This window comes from Cetorhinus maximus, chromosome 8 (assembly GCF_964194155.1).
Source record: "Cetorhinus maximus chromosome 8, sCetMax3.hap1.1, whole genome shotgun sequence".
Taxonomy (NCBI): domain Eukaryota; kingdom Metazoa; phylum Chordata; class Chondrichthyes; order Lamniformes; family Cetorhinidae; genus Cetorhinus; species Cetorhinus maximus.
Genome location: NC_135886.1, coordinates 3,858,831 through 3,880,934, shown reverse-complemented (window position 1 = coordinate 3,880,934; position 22,104 = coordinate 3,858,831). Strand labels below are relative to the sequence as shown.

At 45.7% G+C, this 22,104-nt stretch overlaps 1 protein-coding gene across 4 annotated transcripts in view; it reads right to left on the bottom strand.

Annotated features, from left to right (window-relative positions):
* The window catches only part of LOC144683375 (solute carrier family 26 member 9-like), a 103,930-nt gene that overhangs the window by 54,526 nt on the left and 27,300 nt on the right, over positions 1-22,104 (bottom strand). For all 4 annotated transcript variants that reach the window (XM_078546326.1, XM_078546327.1, XM_078546328.1 and 1 more), the window contains exons 2-7: positions 13,918-14,052; positions 12,895-13,034; positions 5,941-6,051; positions 3,028-3,203; positions 317-481; positions 65-217 (exon numbers count right to left, since the gene is read on the bottom strand). In XM_078546326.1, the coding sequence (XP_078402452.1) occupies positions 65-217; positions 317-481; positions 3,028-3,203; positions 5,941-6,051; positions 12,895-13,034; positions 13,918-14,039 (867 nt within the window). In that variant the 5' untranslated portion in view covers positions 14,040-14,052. The remainder of the gene's footprint in view (positions 1-64; positions 218-316; positions 482-3,027; positions 3,204-5,940; positions 6,052-12,894; positions 13,035-13,917; positions 14,053-22,104) is intronic.

The window sequence follows — 22,104 nt, the reverse complement described above, 5'->3', positions numbered from 1 at the left end:
ACTGGTCACAACATGAATCTACGCATGATCCAAGAAAGACTGGGAGCTCTGAGGTTTCACTTACCAGAACAATTTCCATTGGGATGGGGAATGGAAGCTTGTGTTTAAATCGGACGTTAATCTCCTTTACAGTATACAGGACCACACCGGTGATCAAAGCAAAAATCAGCGATGCTACATTGGTCTTGGGAAGGTTTTTACAGACGTCAATGAATGTCTGGTTAGAGGAAAAGTAACAAGATCAGAAAAATTAAGCCGCAGCTCCAGACGGAGCGATGAGTCAAATCGTGTTAATAGTTGCCTGTCAGTTACTTACATATATTATTGCCAGTGGACCAGTATATGCACGGATGGTCAGTCCAAAGATGTATTTCAACAACGAGATTAAGATTTGTAATCCAGCTGCTGTCATGAATCCTCTAACAAAGGATTCGGAGAGATAAATGGAGATGAAGCCAAACTGAACGAAGCCTAAGCAAATCTGTGAATGAATGAGAAGGAAGCTTGTTATTCAGTACATTCTGTTTATTGTTGTATATCATGTGGAATGAACTAAATCACAGCACAGAGTAAGGCCATCAGTACCAGCTTTTTCAACTGGAGCAATCGACTGCCATATCCTGTCAATTTTCCCATGTAAAAACACTGGGGAGCCGGTGGTGTTGTGCCTGGTGCTGTCACTGGACAAGTAATCCAGAGGCCCAGGCTACTTCTCAGGGGGCACAGGTTCAAGTCTCACCACGGCAGCTGGTGGAATTTAAATTCAGTTAATAAATCTGGAATTGAAAGCTAGTCTCAGTGATGGTAACCATGACAACCATTATCAATTGTCGTAAAAACGCCATCTGGTTCACCAATGTCTTTCAAAAAACAAAATGTCCCTTAGGGAAGGAAATCTGCTGTACTGGCCTGGTCTGGCCTACACATGACTCCAGACCCACAGCAAAGCGGTTGACCCTTAACTGCCCTCTGCAGTGGCTGAACAAGCCACTCAGTCCAAGGGCAATTAGGGATGGGTAACAATACTGGCCTTTCCAGCGACACCCACATCCCATGAAAACAGAATGCAGCTTTAATTCAAATCCTTGTGTATTCTTCTTTTGCTTGACATGGGTCGTTGTGAATCAGGTAAAGGGCAGTTTGGGTGGCCAAGTCTGGTTGGATGTATTTTTGGAGATTTCCTTACATGACCGCTGACTGTTTCACTATTATTCCAAACGCCTTTTGTCCTTCTTCACTATTCTCATAATTAATAATAGACACAAGTGTTCAAAAGAAAATGAAAAGAAAACACATTTTTGTTCTAATGGTCCAATAATGTTTCTCCTGACTTGCTTGTATCAGTGTCCAGGGAATTGGTTTTGTGTTTTTGTTTTGTTTTTGGGTGGCACCTGTTGGTAATAATTCTGTTTTCCCGATTACACCTTCTCTCAGCCCATCTTTTGTTTCTTCACTTGTCTCATTCCCACCTCTTTTTGTCTTGCACTATCATTCCTTTTTCATTTAACCTTTCCCTCCTTTCGCCCTATCACAAAACGTCCGGTCTGTTCTTTCCTCCCACTTTCCCTCCCTCTGCACTTGCTTAAAACCTGTTACGTTTCTAACTTGTTCCAGTCCTAATGTAAGGTCATCAACCTGGCCCTGTGGAGATGGGATGGGAGGTTGGAGCGCCAGGAAAATAGGGAGGTGGGGGATGTGGGTGGTGGGGCGGTGGTTGAGGGGGGGGGCGTGGTGTGTGGTGGGGGGGGTTGGAATGGCACTTTGATGCATTCCAGCCTTGGGTGAAGTTTCCTAGGGTGGGTGGGGAAGAGAGAAGGCAGCCCACTCCATAGGCAGCTCACCACCACCTTCTCAAGGGCAATTAGGGATGGGCAACAAGTGCTGGCCTAGTCAGCAATGCCCACATCCCATGAATGAATTTAAAAAAAAAGAGGTGGGAGCCGGTTACACAAATTAAGGGTACAATTATGGGCTATTTTCCAATGGAGAAGGGGTCTTCCAGTCATTGGAGTGGCCCCCTGCTGTGTGTGGAGCCCACCGCCTCTCTAGAGTGGGTCTCCTGTCACCAGGGCTAGGCACCATTGGGACCTCCTTTAAATCTACCCCCCTCTCTGAGCTGCAGGAATCAGTAGGGCACAGCCGCAGCCTCACGCTGTCCAGTGAAGGGGCTCCCCTCCCCCCTCCACTCCATAATGATGACCTGGCCGCTGTGGCCATACTTACTTTTAACCATCTTAGAAGTCTTCAGAGGGTGCCCCTATCTCCCTCTCAGTCCCCCAGCCACATTGGCAGTGCCCAGCCCTCCCAGTTGGGCTGTTGGCAGTGCACTGCCTCGGGCACTCTGCACAGAGCTAATTAACGAGGTTTCCCAGAGGTAGCTACCTCTGGGAAGATCGGGCAGAGGGGGGGCAAGGTTTGGGCAGAATTGGGGTCAGGACCTGTGTATGGTTCCACGTTGGGATCCTGACGTCCAGTGGAAAATTTGTCCCATGAACCCTGCTTTTCTCTTCACAGATGCTGCCAGACCTGCTGATTATTGCCAGCTTTCTGTTTTTATTCCATGAATTCACTGCTGTCTTCTACCATACCCTCTCAGATTGAGAAGTGATTTTGTTATATTTTACCACTCTTCTAAAAAAAGACAAGCTGAAAGTAAAAGAGAAATTAAATCTATGACTCTCTTTGGAGTTGAAGTATGTTTCCAATCTAGTTTGTTAGTGATATTTCTGGATAGCTTACCTGTATTACAGCTTACCTGTATTATAGCTTACCTGTATTACAGGTTACCTGTATTACAGCTTACCTGTATTACAGCTTACCTGTATTATAGCTTACCTGTATTACAGCTTACCTGTATTATAGCTTACCTGTATTACAGCTTACCTGCATTACAGCTTACCTGTATTATAGCTTACCTGTATTACAGCTTACCTGTATTATAGCTTACCTGTATTACAGCTTACCTGCATTACAGCTTACCTGTATTACAGCTTACCTGTATTATAGTTTACCTGTATTATAGCTTACCTGTATTACAGCCGTTAAGCAGGTGAGAGTTCCTGCAATTCTCATACGATCCTCGTTCATAGTCTCAAAATCGGTGACGGTTTTATTCAGACTTTCGTTGAAGTGTTGAAATTTTTCAATTGGAGCCTGTGCTTGAACCACACTCCCAACTATAATACTCAACACAGCAAACGTACCTGTTAGAAACATAAAGGGTGATATTTATAACTAGCGTGAGAAACATGGAACACAAAATTCTGCTCCTTAGCATCATCACTCACGACGCTCTGGGTCTCCCCTGTGTGTGTTGGAAGACCATGAATCGATGCTATCCTGGGGTGGAATCCTGTACCCTCCCCCATGGTGAGTTTGTTGGCTGGGGCATATTTAATCAAGTGGGAAAGCAGTGGGTGGAACCCCACCATCTTCCCACCACCACCGTGATTCAGTCCATGGCAGGAAGGCTCATGGACGGCCTTCCTGCCCTGCTACCAACTGAGGCCCTTAAATGGCTAATGAATGCCCACTTAAAAGCATTCACCCAGCAATGGCCGTGTGGCACAAGGAGCAAGCCCGTGTGGGATTGCTTCTAGGTTCCCTGGGGTCCCTCATTTAAAGGCTTGACCGAGGGACCCGGCATCGGGAAGTGGGGGTCCACTGAGAGCCACCCCCTGGCTGCCGGCCCCCTGCAATGCCCACCCTGCAATTCCCCCATCCCACCATCACTCACATCTGGCTTGGTATCCAGTGATAATTCTTGGCCTCTTGTGTGCGTGGTACCAGCAGCTGCCACCACCTTCCCAATGGCGCTGCCATTAGCTGCCGCCCTCTGATTGACCAGCAGCTCTCCACGGGCGGGACATCTCGCCCTGGGATCGTAGATCCCAGCGGAATGTTTGCCTCTGGCTTATTTAGTGCTGGAGGGGAACAAGATGTGACGGGCCTTGCTGAAAAGAGGCAATGTGGATCTCTCGCCAACTCTCCAGCCAGTGGGTGAGATCCCTGTTGCTTCCACAAGATTCTACCATTGATGTCATACAGCACAATCATATCACCAGGATACCAAATTTGGGCCACTCAGGTCCAGACAGCATCTTAGATCGCTCATCAACAGGCGTTCTGATGTAAGGTGGACCCTACAGTAGCATTATTTAAAGGGCCAAGCACTCTGGTTACAGGAAATGTAATTTTCAAGAACTTTCTTCTAGTGCAAAGTCTCCAGAAGTGCTGTGGAGTGTTTTTGGAGGTGCTGTAGATTGGCCAGGAGCATGGAGTGTTGTTGCAGTCTCCCAGGGATGACCTGTCCACACACAGGCTACAGCAGGTATTGGGGAAGCAATGTCAGTACTTCTGCAGCTTCAGGACGATAGCAAGAAGAAACAGCTGTTGAGAGGACAAGCTCTAGGTCACACTCACTGCCAACATGAAGCAGGAATTCTCTATGCTCCTTGACAGTGACAGGAGGCTGGCTGACTGGCAGGTCAGCCAATGGATCCAGCATTTCAGTAGGCATGCCAATTTGCATTCCCCTGTATGCAACCCCATTGAGATCCTCATCTAAGCCCCACAAACAAGCCATCCCTTAACCCTGGCCTGGCTGCAGCCCATTCATGTCCAATGGCTCACCACGTGCTGATTCCAATCTATACTAATCTCCAAACCGCTAGCAGTGCCAGAATCTGAGCTGGTGGCTGTGAGTGTCAGGTTAGGTGACAGGAACCTTCATCAGTGTTATGCTGTTGCTCTCTCTCTTCCCCTTGGGCTGTTGTTGCTGGAAAGTTGGCAGTCATTGGGTGTGTTAAAGCAGGAACTTAGAAGATGTAAGTTGGTGTGAGGTCCATGGTCACACCATCCGCAGTTTACTTATCCTGCCAAATGGCAGCATTGGGAGGTGTGTGTGGGTGAGGTGAAGTATCTGGATGTTAGGGTTCTGAGTGTCATGGGCAGGTGCTGGATGAATGGTGGGTTGTGGTGTAGTAAGCAGACCACAGCCAGATCATCCACAATCATACTGAAAGGAGAAGTAGGCTCGGAGAGCTGATGGCCTACTCCTTCTTCTAAGTCCTATGTTCCTATGTGAAGATACATTCATGGGACGTGAATGTCGTGGGCAAGGCCAGCATTTATTGCCCATCCCTACTTGCCCCTGAGAAGGTGGTGCTGAGCTGCCTTCTTGAGCTGCTGCAGTCCACGTGGTGTAGGTACACCCACAGTGCTGTTAGGGAGGGGCTTCCAGGGTTTTGACCCAGCGACAGTGAAGGAACAGGGATATAGTTTGAAATCAAAGTGGTGCGGGACTTAGGGGGAAATATATTCTGATTATATCAGAATCGCTGGAACTGCACAGCAGCTAGGCCAGTGCCTGAAGAGGACATGTTTTAGGTGTCACACTTCAGCAGAATTCTTTTTCTTCAAAAAGTTTCACCTGAAACATTAGCTTAACTTTCTCCTTTGGCACTGACTAGCTCATTGTATTTCCAACATCTTCTGTTTACATACCTCCCTTGGTGATTCAAGAACAGCATGAACAGAGGGTCACTTTGTTTGCCTATTTGACTGGTTTGTTGAGGGGAGTGTAAAATGAGGTGAGAATGAAACCCATTGTCAAAATGACGGCAACAGAAATAAGATCACAATTTAAAAAAAAAACAGATTCAGTTCAGTTCAGGAGCAGATCCCCAAAAGTATTCTGAGCTGAAACATGGAACATTAACTCTGTTTCTCCCTCTACCAATGCTGCCAAAACTGCTGAGCAACTCCAGCGTTTTCTGTTTCTATTTCAGATTTTCAGCAACTGCGGTGGTTTACTTTTGGCCCATAATTTGCAATAAAAGATTGGTATTCACTTTGGGTTACGTCATCTTACAATTAAATGTTTAAAAAAAAAAGCTGTCTCACGCTGAGAATAAAAAAATAGTATCAAGATAGACCAACCTGGGACCATGTGGTGTATGCTTCCAAGGAAGAAGTAGACAAGGAGAGGGTAGAATGAGGAATACAGACCATTGACTGGGGGGAGACTGGCTAGCAGAGCAAACGCCATTCCTGTTAAATAAAGCATGTCTTAATAGAAAGCAGCACAATACCGTCTGAGGCATTTAGTAAACCCTGCATAGTCATAACTGCAGTGATAAATGACAGAAATGCTCATCATCCTCTCCCCATTTCAAAAGCTTAAATTAAAGCTGGTGACGTAGTGGTAATGTCACATGATTAGTAGACTCAAGGCTCAGGCTAATGCTCTGGGGCCATGGGTTCAAATCCCACCACAGCAACTGATGGAATTTAACTTGAATTAATAAATCTGAAATTAAAAGCCAATCTCAGATCCTTCAAGTCATTAAAAAAAAACATTTTTATTTATTCATTCGTGGGATGTGGACCTTATTACCCATGCCTAACTGCCCTTGAGAAGGTGGTGCTGAGCTGCCTTCTCGAACCGCTGCAATCCCTGTGGTGTAGGTACACCCACTGTGCTGTTAGGGAGGGAGTTCCAGGATATTGACCCAGCCACAGTGAAGAAACGACGATATATTTCCAAGTCAGGATGTTGAGTGGCTTGGAGGGGAACTTCCAGGTGGTGGTGTTCCCCATGTGTCTGCTGCCCTTGTCCTTCTAGATGGTAGAGGTCTTAGGTTTGGAAGGTGTTGTTAAGCTGCCTTGGTGAATTCCTGCAGTGCGTCTTGTAGATGGTTCACACTGCTGCCATGGTCCATCGGTGGTGGAGGGAGTGAATGTTTGTGGATGGGGTACCAATCAAGTGGGCTGTTTTGTCCTGGATGGTGTGGAGCTTCTTGAGTGTTATTGGAGCTGCACTCATCCAGGCAAGTGGAGAGTATTTCACTCTGACTTGTGCTTTGTAGATGGTGGACAGGCTTTGGGGACTCAGGAGGTGAGTTACTTGCCACATGATTCCTAGCCTCTGACCTGCTGTTGCAGCCACATTATTTATATGGCTAGTCCAGTTCAGTTTCTGGTCAATGTTGACCCCCAGGATGCTGATGATGGGGCATTCAGTGATGGTAATGCCATTGAATGTCAAGGGGTGATGGTTAGATTCTCTCTTGTTAGAGATGGTCATTGCCTGGCACTTGTGTGGCATGAATGTTACTTGCCACTTGTCAGCCCAAGCCTGGATATTGTCCAGGTCTTGCTGCAATTGGACATGGACTGCTTCAGTATCTGAGGAGTCGCAAATGGTGCAGAATGACTGATTCACTAATGTTCTTTAGGGAAGGAAATCTGTCGTGCTTACCTGGTCTGGCCTACATGTGACTCCAGACCCACAGCAATGTGGTTGACTCTTAATGTCCTCTGAAATGGTCTAGCAAGCCACTCAGCTCAAGGGGAGATGGGGATGGGTAATAAATGCTGGACTTCCCAGTGACACCCACATCCCATTGAAGAATAGAGAAAAAAACATTAGAGCACACTGGTAAAATAACACACCCTCTATAATTCTAGAACTTAAAACATACAAAGGAATTGAGCTTTTACAGCAGATTTTATGGTAATTCCATGAAGCTATAATCTCCCCTTCCTGTTTATTTAATGCAAGACTTGTGCTGTCAGGTAATTTGCAAAATTACAAATTGCATCAGAACATTTACACACCCAGGTTAATATTCTGGCTACCAAAGACCAACGCCTTTCCTGAGTTTAAACTATTTCCTTACACAAACTGCTTTACTTGGGTCTCTGGGATCACTTAAGAATGTTGCAAAGTTTGAAATAATCACAATGAGATTCTATGATAATCATATAGACTAAAACATTAAGATAGTTTATAATAATGCTTGCATTTAAATAACACCTTATCATACCACAACACCACACAATGTATGATTTTTTTTAAGCACTTAAGTGTGGAGTGCTTTGGAAATGGTTCAACTAAGTAGCATATAAACTAGTTTTACAATGAATTCTGTCTACCAGGCAGACCACAAGAAGACATTTTGGAAAGTAAGATTTTTATCAGTATATTCAAGCAAACATTAATACAGGATCAACCAGTTTATGTATGCAGTGAGCAGGTAAACAGAAGAGGAAATTAGGGGAATATTTATTATGTCATGGAATGATAACCAGAAAGAATGTTGGAACCTGAACCTGGGCAGGGGTTTGGGATTAAGTGGATAGCTCTTTCAGCTATGGGTTTGGGTGAAATGACTTCTGTTTGCACTACAAAGTCTATTATTGCACCTCAGAATCACAGAATCACAGAATCTTAACAGCACAGAAGGAGGCCATTCGGCTCACCATGCCTGCAATGGCTCTCCAAATGAGCATTATGACCTAGTGCCATTGCCTTGCCTTTTCCCCGTACTCCTGCACATTGTTTCTATTCAAATAATCATCTAATGCCCTCTTGAATGCCCCAATTGAACCTGCCTCCACCACACTTCCAGGCAGCGCATTCCAGACCCGAACCACTCGCTGCGTGAAAAAGTTTTTTCTCACGTCACATTTGCTTCTTTTGCAAATCACTTGAAACCTGTGCCCTCTTGCTCTTGATCCTTTTACGAGTGGGAACAGCTTCTCCCTATCTACTCTGTCCAGCCCCCTCATGATTTTGAACATCTCTATCAAATCTCTTCTCAGCCTTCTTCTCTCCGAGGAGAACAGTCCCAACCTCCCCAATCTATCCTCATAGATGAAGTTTCTCATCCCCGGACTCATTCTTGTAAACCTCTTCTGCACTCTCTCCGATGTGTTCACATCCTTCCTATAATATGGCACCCAGAACTGTACACAATACTCCAGCTGAGGACACCAAAGTCAGTGGAATTAAAAAAGAGAGTCGGGTCCTGAGTATTTGCCCAGGGGAAATTTCGAAGTGCAGTTAATAGAACAAAATAACATTCAAAAAGATAACAGCACCAAATCCGGACGGTTTCCACCCCAGGGTTTTAAAGGATGTAGTGAGGGAATTGAAGAATGTTTTAGGCATAATCTTCCAAAGTTTCCTCCATTCAGGAATTCTTCCTTCAGTTTGGAAAACTGAAAACGTAACTCCTGAATTTTTCCTGCGTCGGATAGGCTCGGCGGGTCCGCGATCGATTCTGCACCGCCATTTTACGTGGGCGGGGCCAATTAAGGCCCGCCCAGCGTAATAGGCGAGCGGTAGCGCTGAGCACTACCTGTGTGGGCGGGGAGGAGGAGGGAGAATCGGGTCTAGTGCTCTTTCGCGCGTGCGATGGGACATGTTTTTATTTTTCACGAGAAGTTTTTATACAGTTTGTAAAAGCTTTAGGAAACCTCGTGGATTCCACTTGTGGATGAGGCTTCCTAAAAAACGTAAAGGTCGCTTGGCCTTTTCGCCTGCCCGTCAACCGTTGGGTTGGACGGGCAGCGTGAATTTGAAATGAATTAGTTCCTTAATGGCCTGAATAGGGCTTTTAATTATCGGCGGGCGTGCAGCCAACTCATGGCGTGCCCCCTTCAAATGAAACATCGCAAGACAGCGCGATAGTGTTGGGGCACACGCCCAATGTCATCACGCGTCACTTTACATGCTGGTGAGTCAGACCCGCCCCCACCCACGCCGACCGTAAAATCCTGGCCCATGGTTTAAAACAGGTAAGTGAGAGAAACCGGAAATGATAGGCCTGTCAGCCTAACATCTATGTGGGGAAGTGACTGGAATTCATAACTAAGGATGGTGTGACCGAGTGTTCAAGGAAACTTGAGCTGATCAGAGAGAGTCAATATGGTTTTGTAAAAAGTAGGCCATGTCAAACGAATCTGATTGAATGTTTTTTCAGTAGTAGACAGGGTAATGTCTACAGATGTCATTTATATGGGCTTCCAGATGGCATTAAATAAGGTTCCACACATAAAAAAACTAATTAGCTAAAATTAAAGCTCACCTGAATTGAAGGCAAATTATTGACCTGGTTAGGTAATGGGCTTCAAGATGGAGATTAGGAGGAATGGGCATCTACTCAAATTGGAAGGAAGTAACTAGTGGTGGCCCACAAGGATATGTGGCCTCAAGTATTCACTGTATGTATTAATGACTTCGCATAATAGAGTCATGTATCCAAGTTTTCTGATTACACAAACAGTGGTAACATGAGGTGGAATTTAATGAGGGGGCCCAATGTCCACCACTGAAACTGGAGGTACCCCTGCCGACCGGATCTCCAGGAACCCCAAGTGAATCACAGAATCGCAGAATTTTAACAGCACAGAAGGAGGCCATTCGGCCCATTGTGTCTGCAGCAACTCTGCAAATGAGCATTCTGACCTAGTGCCATTGCCTGGCCTTTTCCCTGTAACCTTGCACATTGTTTCTATTCAAATAAACATCCAATGCCCTCTTGAATGCCTCCACTGAAGCTGCCTCCACCACACTTCCAGGCAGTGCATTCCACACCCGAACCACTCGCTGTGTGAAAAAGTTTTTTCTCACATCACACTTGCTTCTTTTGCAAATCACTTCAAATCTGTGCCCTCTCGTTCTTGGTCCTTTTACGAGCGGGAACAGTTTCTCCCGATCTACTCTATCCAGTCCCTAATTGGCAGCGGGAACCCTGCTGCCAGGTCTCTTGGTTCCACGAGAGGCATTCAATTCCAGGACTTCGCCCAATAGGGTAGAAATCCGAGTCCCGAGAGCCGCTGGCCAGTCAGAACTGGGCAGCTCTCCATTCCTGGCAGTGCCACCAGCAGAAGTGGCTGCTGCCGATGATATACTTGGGCCTTCACCAGGGATCATTGTTGAATCCCAGGATGGAGGTTGGTGGGGAGGGGGGTCTGCGGGGTGGGGCAGGAGGGGGATCTTGGAAGGGGCGGGGGAATGACTCTCAGCCTGTTCCCCCCTTCCCAATGCCAGGAATGGTCAGGCACTTTGTGCCTTTGAACATGGGACCCTGCTACTATGCTGCAAGCAAACCCAGCAGAGTCTGCTTGTTGGTCTCCTCACATAGTGAATTCCTCGGTTGAATACCAGAGATGACAGGAGAGGGCCTTAAGTGGGTCTTAATTGGCATTCGGTCAGGAAGGCCACCCATGAGCCTTCCTACCCTAACCCGAGCTCATTTCCAAGATGGGTGGGGGGGGTGGGGGGTGGTATTGGTTTCCACCCGTGGTAAGTATTTTAGACAGGAACATAAAACAACAGAGAGACATTGAGTGGAGAGAGCTGTGGCAGATAGATTTCAATGCCGGTGATTGTGAATCATTCAATTTGAACAAAAATGGGATAAATCCAAGTATTTTCTAAGCGGTGAAAAGCTCGGACAATGTAGATCCAAAGAGACATAGATGCCTGTGTACACAGATCACTAAAATGTAGTGGTCAGGCACAAAAAAATGATCATCGAGGCAAATGAAATGTTAATCTTTATAACTGCAAATCTAGAATATAAATGGAAGGATGTTTCGCTACAGAGCCCTGGTTAGCTCACCACTGGAGTACTGTGTACAGTTCTGGGCACTATACCTCAGACGGAGTTTAACAGTTTTGGAAGGTGAGCAGTGCCGATTCACCAGAATGTTACCAGGGCTCCAAGTGTTTGATTATGGGGAGAAATGACATAAACTAGACTTGTATTCCCTGGAATACAAATGAGGCTTTTAAGGTTTTGAAAGTAATTGATAGGATAGATGCAGAGAAACATTTTCCATTGGTGGGGCGTCTAGGGCAAGGGCACATAACCCTTAACAGCAGAACCAGGTGGGCTATCCAGCAGAAACGTTGAAAGACCTCTTTACAGAAAGGGTGGTAGACGTGTGGAACTGTCTCCCACAAAGAACAATAGGTACTAACTCACCGGGGAGAATTTTTAGCTCAGTGGATGGGCGGGCGCCCGAAACGACCGAGCGTAAAATGACACGTGATGATGTCGGGCGTGCGTCCCGATGTCATTGCGCACTCGGGCGATATTTCGGTTGAAAGGCATGAACCAGAGTCAGCAGCGCGCCCGCCGACAACTCAAAGGCCTGTTAAGGCCATTAAAAAGTTAATTGAGAGAAATTTCTCGCTGCCTGTCAAACCTCACGGTGGGCGGGGCAGGCGAAAAGACCAAGCGGCCTTCGCATTTTTTAGGAAACCTCATCCACAGGCGGGACGAGGTTTCCAACAGCAAATAAAAATAAAATCAGAATATTAAAATTTAATTAATAACACGCCCCCTGCTCATGTGACGGGGGGTGGGGTCACATGAGGGGACATGTTTTATAATCTTTATTTTTTATTTTGAAAATTATTCCGCTCTGTGCCTCAGGGAGATTTTCAAGTGCGCACCAGTCAGCTTGTGCTCACTCACCCCCCCCTCCCCCTCTGCCCAACACAGGCAGCGCTGAGCACCACTGCTCACGTTTCATGCTGAGCGGGCCTTAATTGGCGCCCCCCCAGGCGTGTAATCATGGTCCGGACCCAATGGTGGCCGGCGGTTGGCTTTCTGACCACCCCCACCAAGCCCTCCTGACTAGGGCAAAATTCTGCCAAAATTAATAATTTAAATCTGACACCAGTAGATTTTAGCTGGCAAAGGATATTAAGGGATATGGAGCCTAGACATGCAGTGGAGCTAGGAACAGAACAGATATTGAATGGCGGAACTCGCTCAAGGGCACTGAATGACCTGCTCCTGTTCCTGTGTTGTTGTGTGGATCTGAAGAGTTCAAATATTGAATTCAATGGGACCTCATCATAATAAAGACAGTGATTACAAGCTTCCTGTGGGGAAATCATCTTACAATAAACAGGGAAGATGTAGAGGCTTGATGAAGGGAACCAGATATAGGAAACAGTACTGTACTGGGAGCCGAGAGTTTGTTGTTACAGGATTGAAGAACAGATTTTTTTTCTTTTGCATTTTGTTGTGTTGTCTCATTGGTATAAGAATGCTTCTGGACTTCAGTCTAAAGAAGAATGTTTCTTACCTTGAGGGACTTGGATAGTCCCAGCACTGATACCAGATATGATATCAAACATGAGACTCTTCTTAATGTTGTATTTCGGGAGCCATGCAATTATCGGGAAGAGTTGAATGAAAATGGCTTTGAGCCTGGCCGTTGAGCAGCTAGGAAATAGCAAAGAAAAATTCAGATCCTTTTGCCAAGTTTGACAGCATGAAAATACAATGAATGTGCTTCTGAGAGCAAAGATTATGAACTCCTTCAAGGTGGCACTATACATTTTTATGATCATATCCAGGATATTTTGTGATGAATAGCTCTGGAGCTGTGAAATGTTTCCTTCTGGAATAAATAAATCCAATTTTTCACCCCACCTCAGGTTGTTTGCTCACAGCAAGATGTGGCCCCCAGGTTCCTCGGTTTTCCATCCATTGTTCATCTTTGTACACAAAATGACGTAGAGCATACAGCACAGAAATACAGCCCGACTAGTCTGTACCAGTATTTATGCTCCAAAAGAGCCTCCTCCCACTCACCCCACAGCCTCCTATTCTTTCCTCCCTTGCTGTTGTTCTAGCTTTCTCTTGAATGCATCCATTTGATCTCTCTGGGTAAAGAAATTTCTCCTGAATTCTCTACTTAATATCGTCTTTGATGATGCCAGCAAACTATTCCACCATGTAGGGGAGTGTTGTAGGGGAGTGTGGCTGAGCTTTATCTTGACCTCATCTTACATACTGGCCCTGCTGGGATCACTAGAGGGGTGATCAGCCGTTTAAACCCTGGCCGATCGCTTGCCTCCCTCCCAGACACCACCCGATAGATCAGGGATCAAACCTGTGACCTTCCTTATTTTTATTGGTGCTGAGAGTAACTGAAGAGAGGACATGCCAGTAGAACCAAGATGCAAGCATTCAAAATGGTCAAAAAACTCAAGTAACTGGAGGAATAACTGGCAATATCGCCAGGTGCAGAAACAATTCAAGCATTCAGATTAGTTGGCAAAGCTCGGAATGAAAGTGGCCATTTTAAATAGTTCCTTTTTACCTGAATAATTTCTTTGCTTTTTGCGAATGGGGGTAACTCCTGACTTTCTTCTGGTACTCTTCATCAAATTCAGGAATTGAATAAACCGACCGGTCAACAATATAACGTGGACGGAAATGCATCTTGCCCTAAACTCTGGAGGAAAAGCAGAATGCAGATAATGAGAAACAGATCAACAAGGTTTCAACTCTTCAAGTGGCTACTGAAGCTATGCATTGATTCGAAGTGTAGGGGGTGACATTTAAATTGGGTGCGAATGGATTGCTTGCTCACTTTATGCTGTGCCTGACTCCTTTTCCATATCGCTCAGGACCAATTTCGTCCCTCTCAGTCTTACTGAAAGAGTTACAGAACATTTACAGCACAGAAACAGGCCATCCAAACCCCCAGGTGTCAACCTTGGTTCAGTTGTTAACACTCTCACCTCCGAGTCTTCACATTCCACTTCAAAATAGTACTTCATTGGCTGTAAAGGCTTTTGAGATGTTCTGCAGTCATGAAAGGCACTACAGAAATGCTTTAATTTGACCCAACTGGTCTATGTTGGTGTTTATCATCCACATGAGCCTCCTCCCACCCTTCCTCATCTAACCCTGTAACCTTCTATTCCTATCTCCCTCGTGTACTTATCTGACTTTCCCTTAAGTGCCACAATACACTATTCCACTCCACTACTGTTTGCTGTAGTCCCAGAGAAGAGCCATATTGGACTCAAAACGTTAACTCTGTTCCTCTCTCCACAGATCTCGCCAGACCTTTTGAGTTTTTTCAGCACTTTCTGTTTTTATTTCAGATATCTAACTTCTGCAGTGTTTTGCTTTTATTTTACTGTTTGTTGTAGCAAGTTCCACATTTAAACACTCTCTGGGTAAGGAAGTTTCTAATTTAATTTTATTTGTAGGTGAAGGGGATGAGAGTGAATTCTGTGCCCGTCACAGTGAGGGGTGTGAATGCTGGCCATTGGTAACATCAAACATTCTCAGATCTGACCTAGCGTGGGATAGATGCCTCTAGGCAGCTTCAAAGTGTTCTTCAGCCTCAGAAGAGGCTGCCACTTCTACTATCTAATGGCCTCTTAGAGTGAAGTTGGCAATATAATGCAGGTATATTCTATCCAGTTGACCAGTTTGTACTGCTGATATGTACCCATTAGGATGGGATTGCTACTGATCTACATGATTTCACGTAATATCCTTACACCTAGCAATTCCAGTACAATTCTTTAGCTGATGTGTGCCTCGATGATTTAATGTGATCCTTCAGCTTTGCATACTGTGTGCCAATTAAGTAGCGATCACTTGTCTAATTTTATTTTATTCCGTTTATTACACTGCATTGTGTTGTAAAGGGTACCCGACTTAAAATGTCCAACCCTAGTACTAAGAAGTGTTTGGCAAATCTTCTTGTAGTTCACCATTACAAATCTGATGGGCATGTCTTGCTACTGATAATAATTCCCCTCCCAAAAAGCTTTGCCAAAAAATTTAAGCATCCACGTCAAATGTTTAGCATTAATGTTCCCCTTACAATTCAGGGTTTGAAACAATGCTTCTTGCTCAAAAAGCTACACATCTGAATGGGCAGAAAATCACAGGCTGTGGTCCCCTGGGGGTATAGTTTGTGGAACCATTCCTACCGGACAGCATTTACGTTCAGACAAATAAAACTGATGTTAAAAAAAATTGCAACCGTTGAGGAAATGTTGGTTTTGTATGATACTGTAAAATGGGTGATAGCGTCAAGCATAGGAACAGGAATAGGCCTTTGAGCCCCCTGAGTTTGTTATGCCATTTAATGAGATCCTAGCTGATCTGTGGTCTAACTCCATACACCTTCCTTTGCCCCACATCCCCCAATATCTTTGACTAGCAAAAAATCTGTCAATCTCAGCTTTGGAATTAACGATTTATCTAGCAACAATTGCCATTGGCGGAAGAGAATTCCAAACTTCTGCTGCACTTTGTGTGAAGAAAGGTTTCATAATTTCACTCCTGAAAGGTACGGCTTTAATAGATTGACCCCTCAGCCTAGTGGGAATAGTTTCTCCAAATCTAAACTAAACTTTAAACAAAATGGCCCCCGAATCTTGTGTAATCATGCTTTTGTATTTTAGCCCTTGGAGTCCAGGGCCTGAATTTTTCAGCCAGCTTGCGGGGGTGGGCGGGCCCGACACGCCGACGTGCAAAATGACGCGTGATGAGGTTGGGCGTGCATCCCGACATCATTGCGCTGTCTCGCGATGTTTCGTTCGGCAGGCGCGCGTTGAAGTCAGCTGCGCGCCCGCTGATGACTGATAGGCCTATGAAGGCCATTAACAAATTCATTTATGTAGTTGTTTACACTGCCTGTCCGACCTTAAGGTTGGCGAGCAGGTGAAAATGCCAAGCAGCCATTGCGAATTTTAGGAAACCTCATCCACGAGCGGGATGAGGATTCCTAAAGCTTTTACCACTTAAAGAAAAATTTTTCTGAACTATAAAAACATGTCCCATCCCATGTAACATAGGTGGGACAAGTTTAATTCAATTTTCAAACCATTTATTCGTTTATTTCAAAAGCGCTTCAATCCCCCTGAGACAGCTCCGTGGCACAGGGAGGTTGAAGCGCTCTTTCGTGCGAATGTGTGAAAGAGCACTGGCCCCAACTCTCCCTCTTCCCCCCTCCTGCATAGGTAGCGGGAGTGCTGCGACTTGCCTTAATTGGCCCGCCCATGTAAAATGGCGGCGCGGAGCCGATCGCGGGCGGCGGTCAGCTCCGTTCCGGCCCACTCCCGCCGAGCCCGCCCGCCAGCTGAAAAATTCAGGCCCAGGTCTCATTCTGGGAAATATATGCTACATTCCCTCCAAGGCAAATATATTCTTCCTAATGTGTGCGGCAAAATGGCTGTAAAATGCTTAGGTATTAATTGTATAGTAATTAATTTAATTGTACGCAGTTCATGGGCATTAATTGGGGTTTCACTGGAGCAGATATAAAATGACGCTTGTTGAAACTGTGGTGTGGTTGGGTTAGGAGATGTATGCTTGCAATGATTCACTCTGTAAATAAATATAAGGCTGACTAAATATTAGCTCCAGTACTGCCATTCACTAACTGGCTATCCAGAGAAGAACATTACAGTTGCACAGGGCATTGGTGAGACCACATCTGGACTCCTGTACCATTTTAGTCTCCTTATTTAAGAAAGAATATAAATGAGTTAGAAGCAGTTCAGAGAAGGTTCGCTCATCTGAGACATGAGATGGGGGAAGGTATCTTACAGGGAAAGGGTGGACAGGCTTGTCCTGTATCGATTAGAGTTTAGAAGAATGAGAGATGATATTACGGAGACATATAAGGTTCTGAGGATACTTGACAGGGTAGATGCTGAGAGGATGTTTCCCCTTGTGGGAGAGACTAGAACTAGGGGACACAGTTTAAAAATAAGGGATCTCCCATTTAAGATGGAGATTAGAAGAATTTTTTTTCTCACAGAGGACCATGAGTCCTTGGAACTCTCTTCCCTGAATTGCGGTTGAGGCAGATTCATTGAATATTTTTAAGGCAGAAGTAGATAGATTCTTGACTAACAAGGGAGTCAAAGGTTATTTGGCATAGGCAGGAAGTGGAGTTGAGGTTACAATCAGATCAGTCATGATCTTATTGAATGGTGGAGCAGGCTCAAGGGACCAAATGGCCTACTCCTGCTCCTAATTTGAATGTTTGTATTAGGCACATCTGAGGTAGTGAAAGGTACTAAATAAATGCAAATCGTACATTTGTTTCTCCCAATCTTTATTCCCATTTAAGTGAATGGAAATATAAAGCAGGAGAGATGTAAAAATAGGCAACACAAAAACAAAAATAAAAATACCTGGAAAAACTCAGCAGGTCTGGCAGCAACTGCGGAGAGGAACACAGTTAACGTTTCGAGTCCGTATGACTCTTCAACAGCACAGAACAGAAAAATAAGCTGCTGATTCGCTATCTCTGGTTTAAAAGCTGTTGCACAAAGTAAAAATTGTACCTTCCTCTTGTTACAAACGTTGGACTTCATTAGACAATTATGTTATAAACAGTCTCCGTTAATTCAAGGTAAAATGGAATAGTTAGGAGAGGGGATGTGACCTCCTACAGAATCTGCTAGGAGAAAAACCCATGTGACCTCATACAAAATCTGCTTGGAGACAAGCCCATGTGACCTGAGTGCCATGGAGACAGGGGCCCAGGTCCAAACTTATTGAAAGTAAAGTGTACGTTTTAACACCTGGAGACACAAGAGGAGGCAGCTGGCCGTGCTGTACTGAGACTCACAGATTCTCAGGGCGGGATTTTTACCTTGTCAGGTGGGCCCGGGAGTGGTCGCTAAGCAGAACGCTGCCTGCGAACGGGCCCCGACTGCGATTTCACACTGGCTGGCCAATTAACGGCCAGCCAGCGTGAATCGCATCCTGCAACGCTGAGCGCTGCCGGGTGGATGCGGGAGGAAGGCAAGCGCAGGAGTTTGTGCATGCGTGTGGATGAGCGCAATGAAAGCTCCCTGAGCTGCCCCACGGAGCTGAAGAGTTTTAAAATCAAAAATAAAGAATTAACAAATGTTGAAAATATTTGTGACAGAGTCATCTTATAAATGATATTTCCAAATTTTTATTTTATTTTTAATTCCTATTGGAAACTTCATCCCCCCGTGGATGAGGTTTCATAAAAAATCTGAAGGTCATGTGGCCTTTTTGCCTGCCCGCCAACCATAAGGTTGGACAGCAGGCAAAAAATTGCATTCAATTAATACTTTAATGGCCTTAACGGGCCTGTTAATTGTCGGCAGGCGTGCTGCTGACTCTCGCATCCGCCCACCGACTGAAATATTGCGCGAATGCGCTATGGCGTTGGGATGCTTGCACGATGCCATCGCGCACCATTTCACACTCCAGCGGGTTGGGCGCGCGCCTGCCCCCTCAACGAAAATTTCAGCCATCCGAGTTATCCTGACAAGAGATATGGGAAGGAAGACCTACCACAGGTGCTGCTGTGCCAAGCAGGAAGAAAAGATTGTTTTTGGGTTAACCACCGAGCAGAATGCTGATGAAGATGGATCGCTGTTTGAAGAAATAGAGCTGGTGGAGTGTAAAACACCGAGGAGTCGCCAGGGGGTGCTTTGCTACGGAAAGTCCATTTGATTATGTTCTGAAGAGTGATGTAGGGAACTTTGTTTAAAAGGACGCTAGAAGATTTACTCTAGTCAGGCAGGGAGAAGACGTTCTGTTAAAGTTGGGAGGAGCTTGGCGCTTTAAACTCAAGGCAACATTTCTGCTCAAGGGGCTATATAGTTTATCCCTGCTCCTATTTCTTATGTCCTTAACAAGCAATTGATCCGCAACACTCAGTCTGTCCCGACTCTGAGTCTTTTCCATGACCACAACACTAAAATTCCTTGTCTCTTTCCGAATTCCCTTCCTCTACAATCCAAAAATGTAAAATTCAAACGTCGCCACTGGAACCCTCTGCCTTTGAATTCCAAGGACCGGGAGGGCATTCGTACAGACCAGCACAAGGTGGGAGTACAGGATTTAGGGGTCAGGTGTGCTCCTCTAAGCTTCACAAAAATAATGTGAGCACCCATCAGTCTCAGGATAACACTACAAACATCATCCCAATCCCTGACCACATTTAACCCTCACCCTGGACTTACCTTTCTATGAGGTGGGTCTATTCACTATTGTTACAAAGCATTTACAGTGCAGAAACTGGCTATTTGATCCATGCCATTGTTTATGTTCCACATGAGCCTCCTCCCAGCCCATCAACAAATCTTCCCTTTTCTCCCTCATATGCGTATTTAGATTTCCCGTAAATACATCTCAATCCTCAATACTTTCTGGGTAAAGAAAGCCCTCCTGAAATCTCTGCAGGATTTAGTAACATCGATCTTATATTCACGTCCCCTATTTCTGGTCTTGCCCACAAGTGGAAACATCATGGATGAATTTTCACTGAGTCACCCTGACTCAGAAACCCTTTAACAATGACGGCAGGTCCCGATTCTGGGATTCCCCAACCCATTAGACAGCCTGTCTAATTTTAGGGGCTGCCTTTAAAGGGTGCCGGCTGGTTCTAGTCCAAAGTCTGTATCTGGCCAGCTGCATTGCAAGATGGGTGTGTCCTACTCCTCCACAAATTTCATGGACTTGGGACAATTTTTAAGGACTCCTGATTCACAGCCCCTCAGAGCAGTCATGAACCCTAGTGGGCATGAGGGGACCTTTTAAAAAGTAAGTTCAGGGTCCCCCTGATGCCCACTATGCTAAGTTACACACCCCCACCCAACCCTTCAGGTCCCTCATGCCCCCTATGACAAGCTCTGCCCTTCCACCCGCCTTCTATGTCCCCTCATGGCCCCAGCAATGAAGATCCTGCCTTTGCGGGCACTTGCTTGCCGAGGGGGGAGGGCTGAGCTGGGAATTTTCCCGACTCCCCCTACTCGCCTCCAGGATGAAAATCCAGGCCATGGTCTTATAAACCTCCATTGGGCCACCCCCTTTTTTTCTAGAGAAAAGAGCCCCAATCTTCCCTGATAGGTATTACCTCTCAGTTCTGTCATCATTGGTGTAAATCTTGTTAGCATTCTAGTATTGTGCCCAACTGCAGTCAGTGAGCTACATCAGGGATGCCCATTTTGGGCATGGAGTTTGCTATATGTGTGATAATAAAGTCCTGATCCTTGAAATGGATCTGCCCCCCATCCTTGCCACCACACTAGAGGGGTCAGGCAGCCAACCAGCAGAAGGTAGTTACAATCTCTCCTCTAATATTAATGTTTGTGCGATTCAAGTTTCCCGGTTACACAGGAGTAGAGTTACCAACTGTGGTGGGATGCATTCTTGGAGGTTTGATCATGTGACCACATGCTACAGGCTGCCCCAGCCTTATTATTTCCATCTGTTCAATGGGCAGGAATTTTCGCTTGGCAGGCAGGTGCGTGCCCGACCTGATCGAGTGTGAAACGATGTGCGTTGATGTCGGACGAGCGTGCCGACGTCAACGCGCAGTCGCGCGATATTTCCGTTGGCGGGTGTGTGCTGAAGTTGGCAGTGCGCCAGCCAACAATTCAGAGGCCTGTTAAGGCCATTAGATAATCAATTAACCTAATTTTTCACTGCCCGTCCAACCTTACAGTTGGCAGGGGGCAGGCGAAAAGGGCAAGAGGCCTTTGCGTTTTTTTTTTTGGAAACCTCATCCACGGGCGGGATGAGGTTTCCAAAAGCAAATAAAAATACAAGAGAAGTTTTACAATTGAATTAATAACATGAGTCACATGAGGGGACATGTTTCATTACATTTTTTAAAATTTATTTTCTTTTTTTTAACAACGCTTTATCCCCCTGAGGCAGCGCCGTGCCTCAGGGAGATTTTGAAGTGCTCACTCGCGTGCATGTGCAGAGTTCGCGCTCGGCTCGCTCGGTCTCCTCCACCCGCCCGCACAGGCAGCCCTGAGCGCTGCCCCTCGCGTTTCACACTGGGCAGGCCTTAATTGGCCCACCAGCGTGAAATTGTGGTCGCGAGTGGTGGTCGACTTCCCAACAGCTCCCACCGATCCCGCCTGCCAAGGGCAAAATTCTGCCCAGCATTTTTATAACCAATTTCTAACCATAAAGGAAAGTGTTCAAAGAACATTTTTTTTAATGCCCCTCGTGCTTTATTTTCATCCAGGTTGCTTGCAGTGTCTGGGAGATTGATCTTCAATTCCTGGAGATTCCAGAGCAGTCCTGGAGGATTGGTAACCCTACACTGGAGGTAGGCCATACGCTGTCTGAATAATCAGAACTGGTCTGAAATGAAGTGTAGGCCCCTTTTCAATATTGACTAGTTTGCAATGAGTCAAAGTTTGAGTTACCGCAAGCTCCGCCTAGTTTTTGAAGAACTACAGCAACGTCATCAACTGTCCTTAAAGGCCCTGGTGGAATCCTGCAGGCAAATTGTGTTTAACTTGCTTTAATGTGGAGCCAGGGTATGCAGGAATGCCTCTATATTAAGACTGCAGCCATTCTTGTCTCATAGAAACATAGAAAATAGGAGCAGGAGGAGGTTATTTGTCCCATCGAGCCTGCTCCGCCATTCAATATGATCATGGCTGATCTTCTATCTCAATGCCGAACTCCTGCGCTCTCTCCCCATACCCCTTGACACCTTTAGAGTCCAGAAATCTATCTA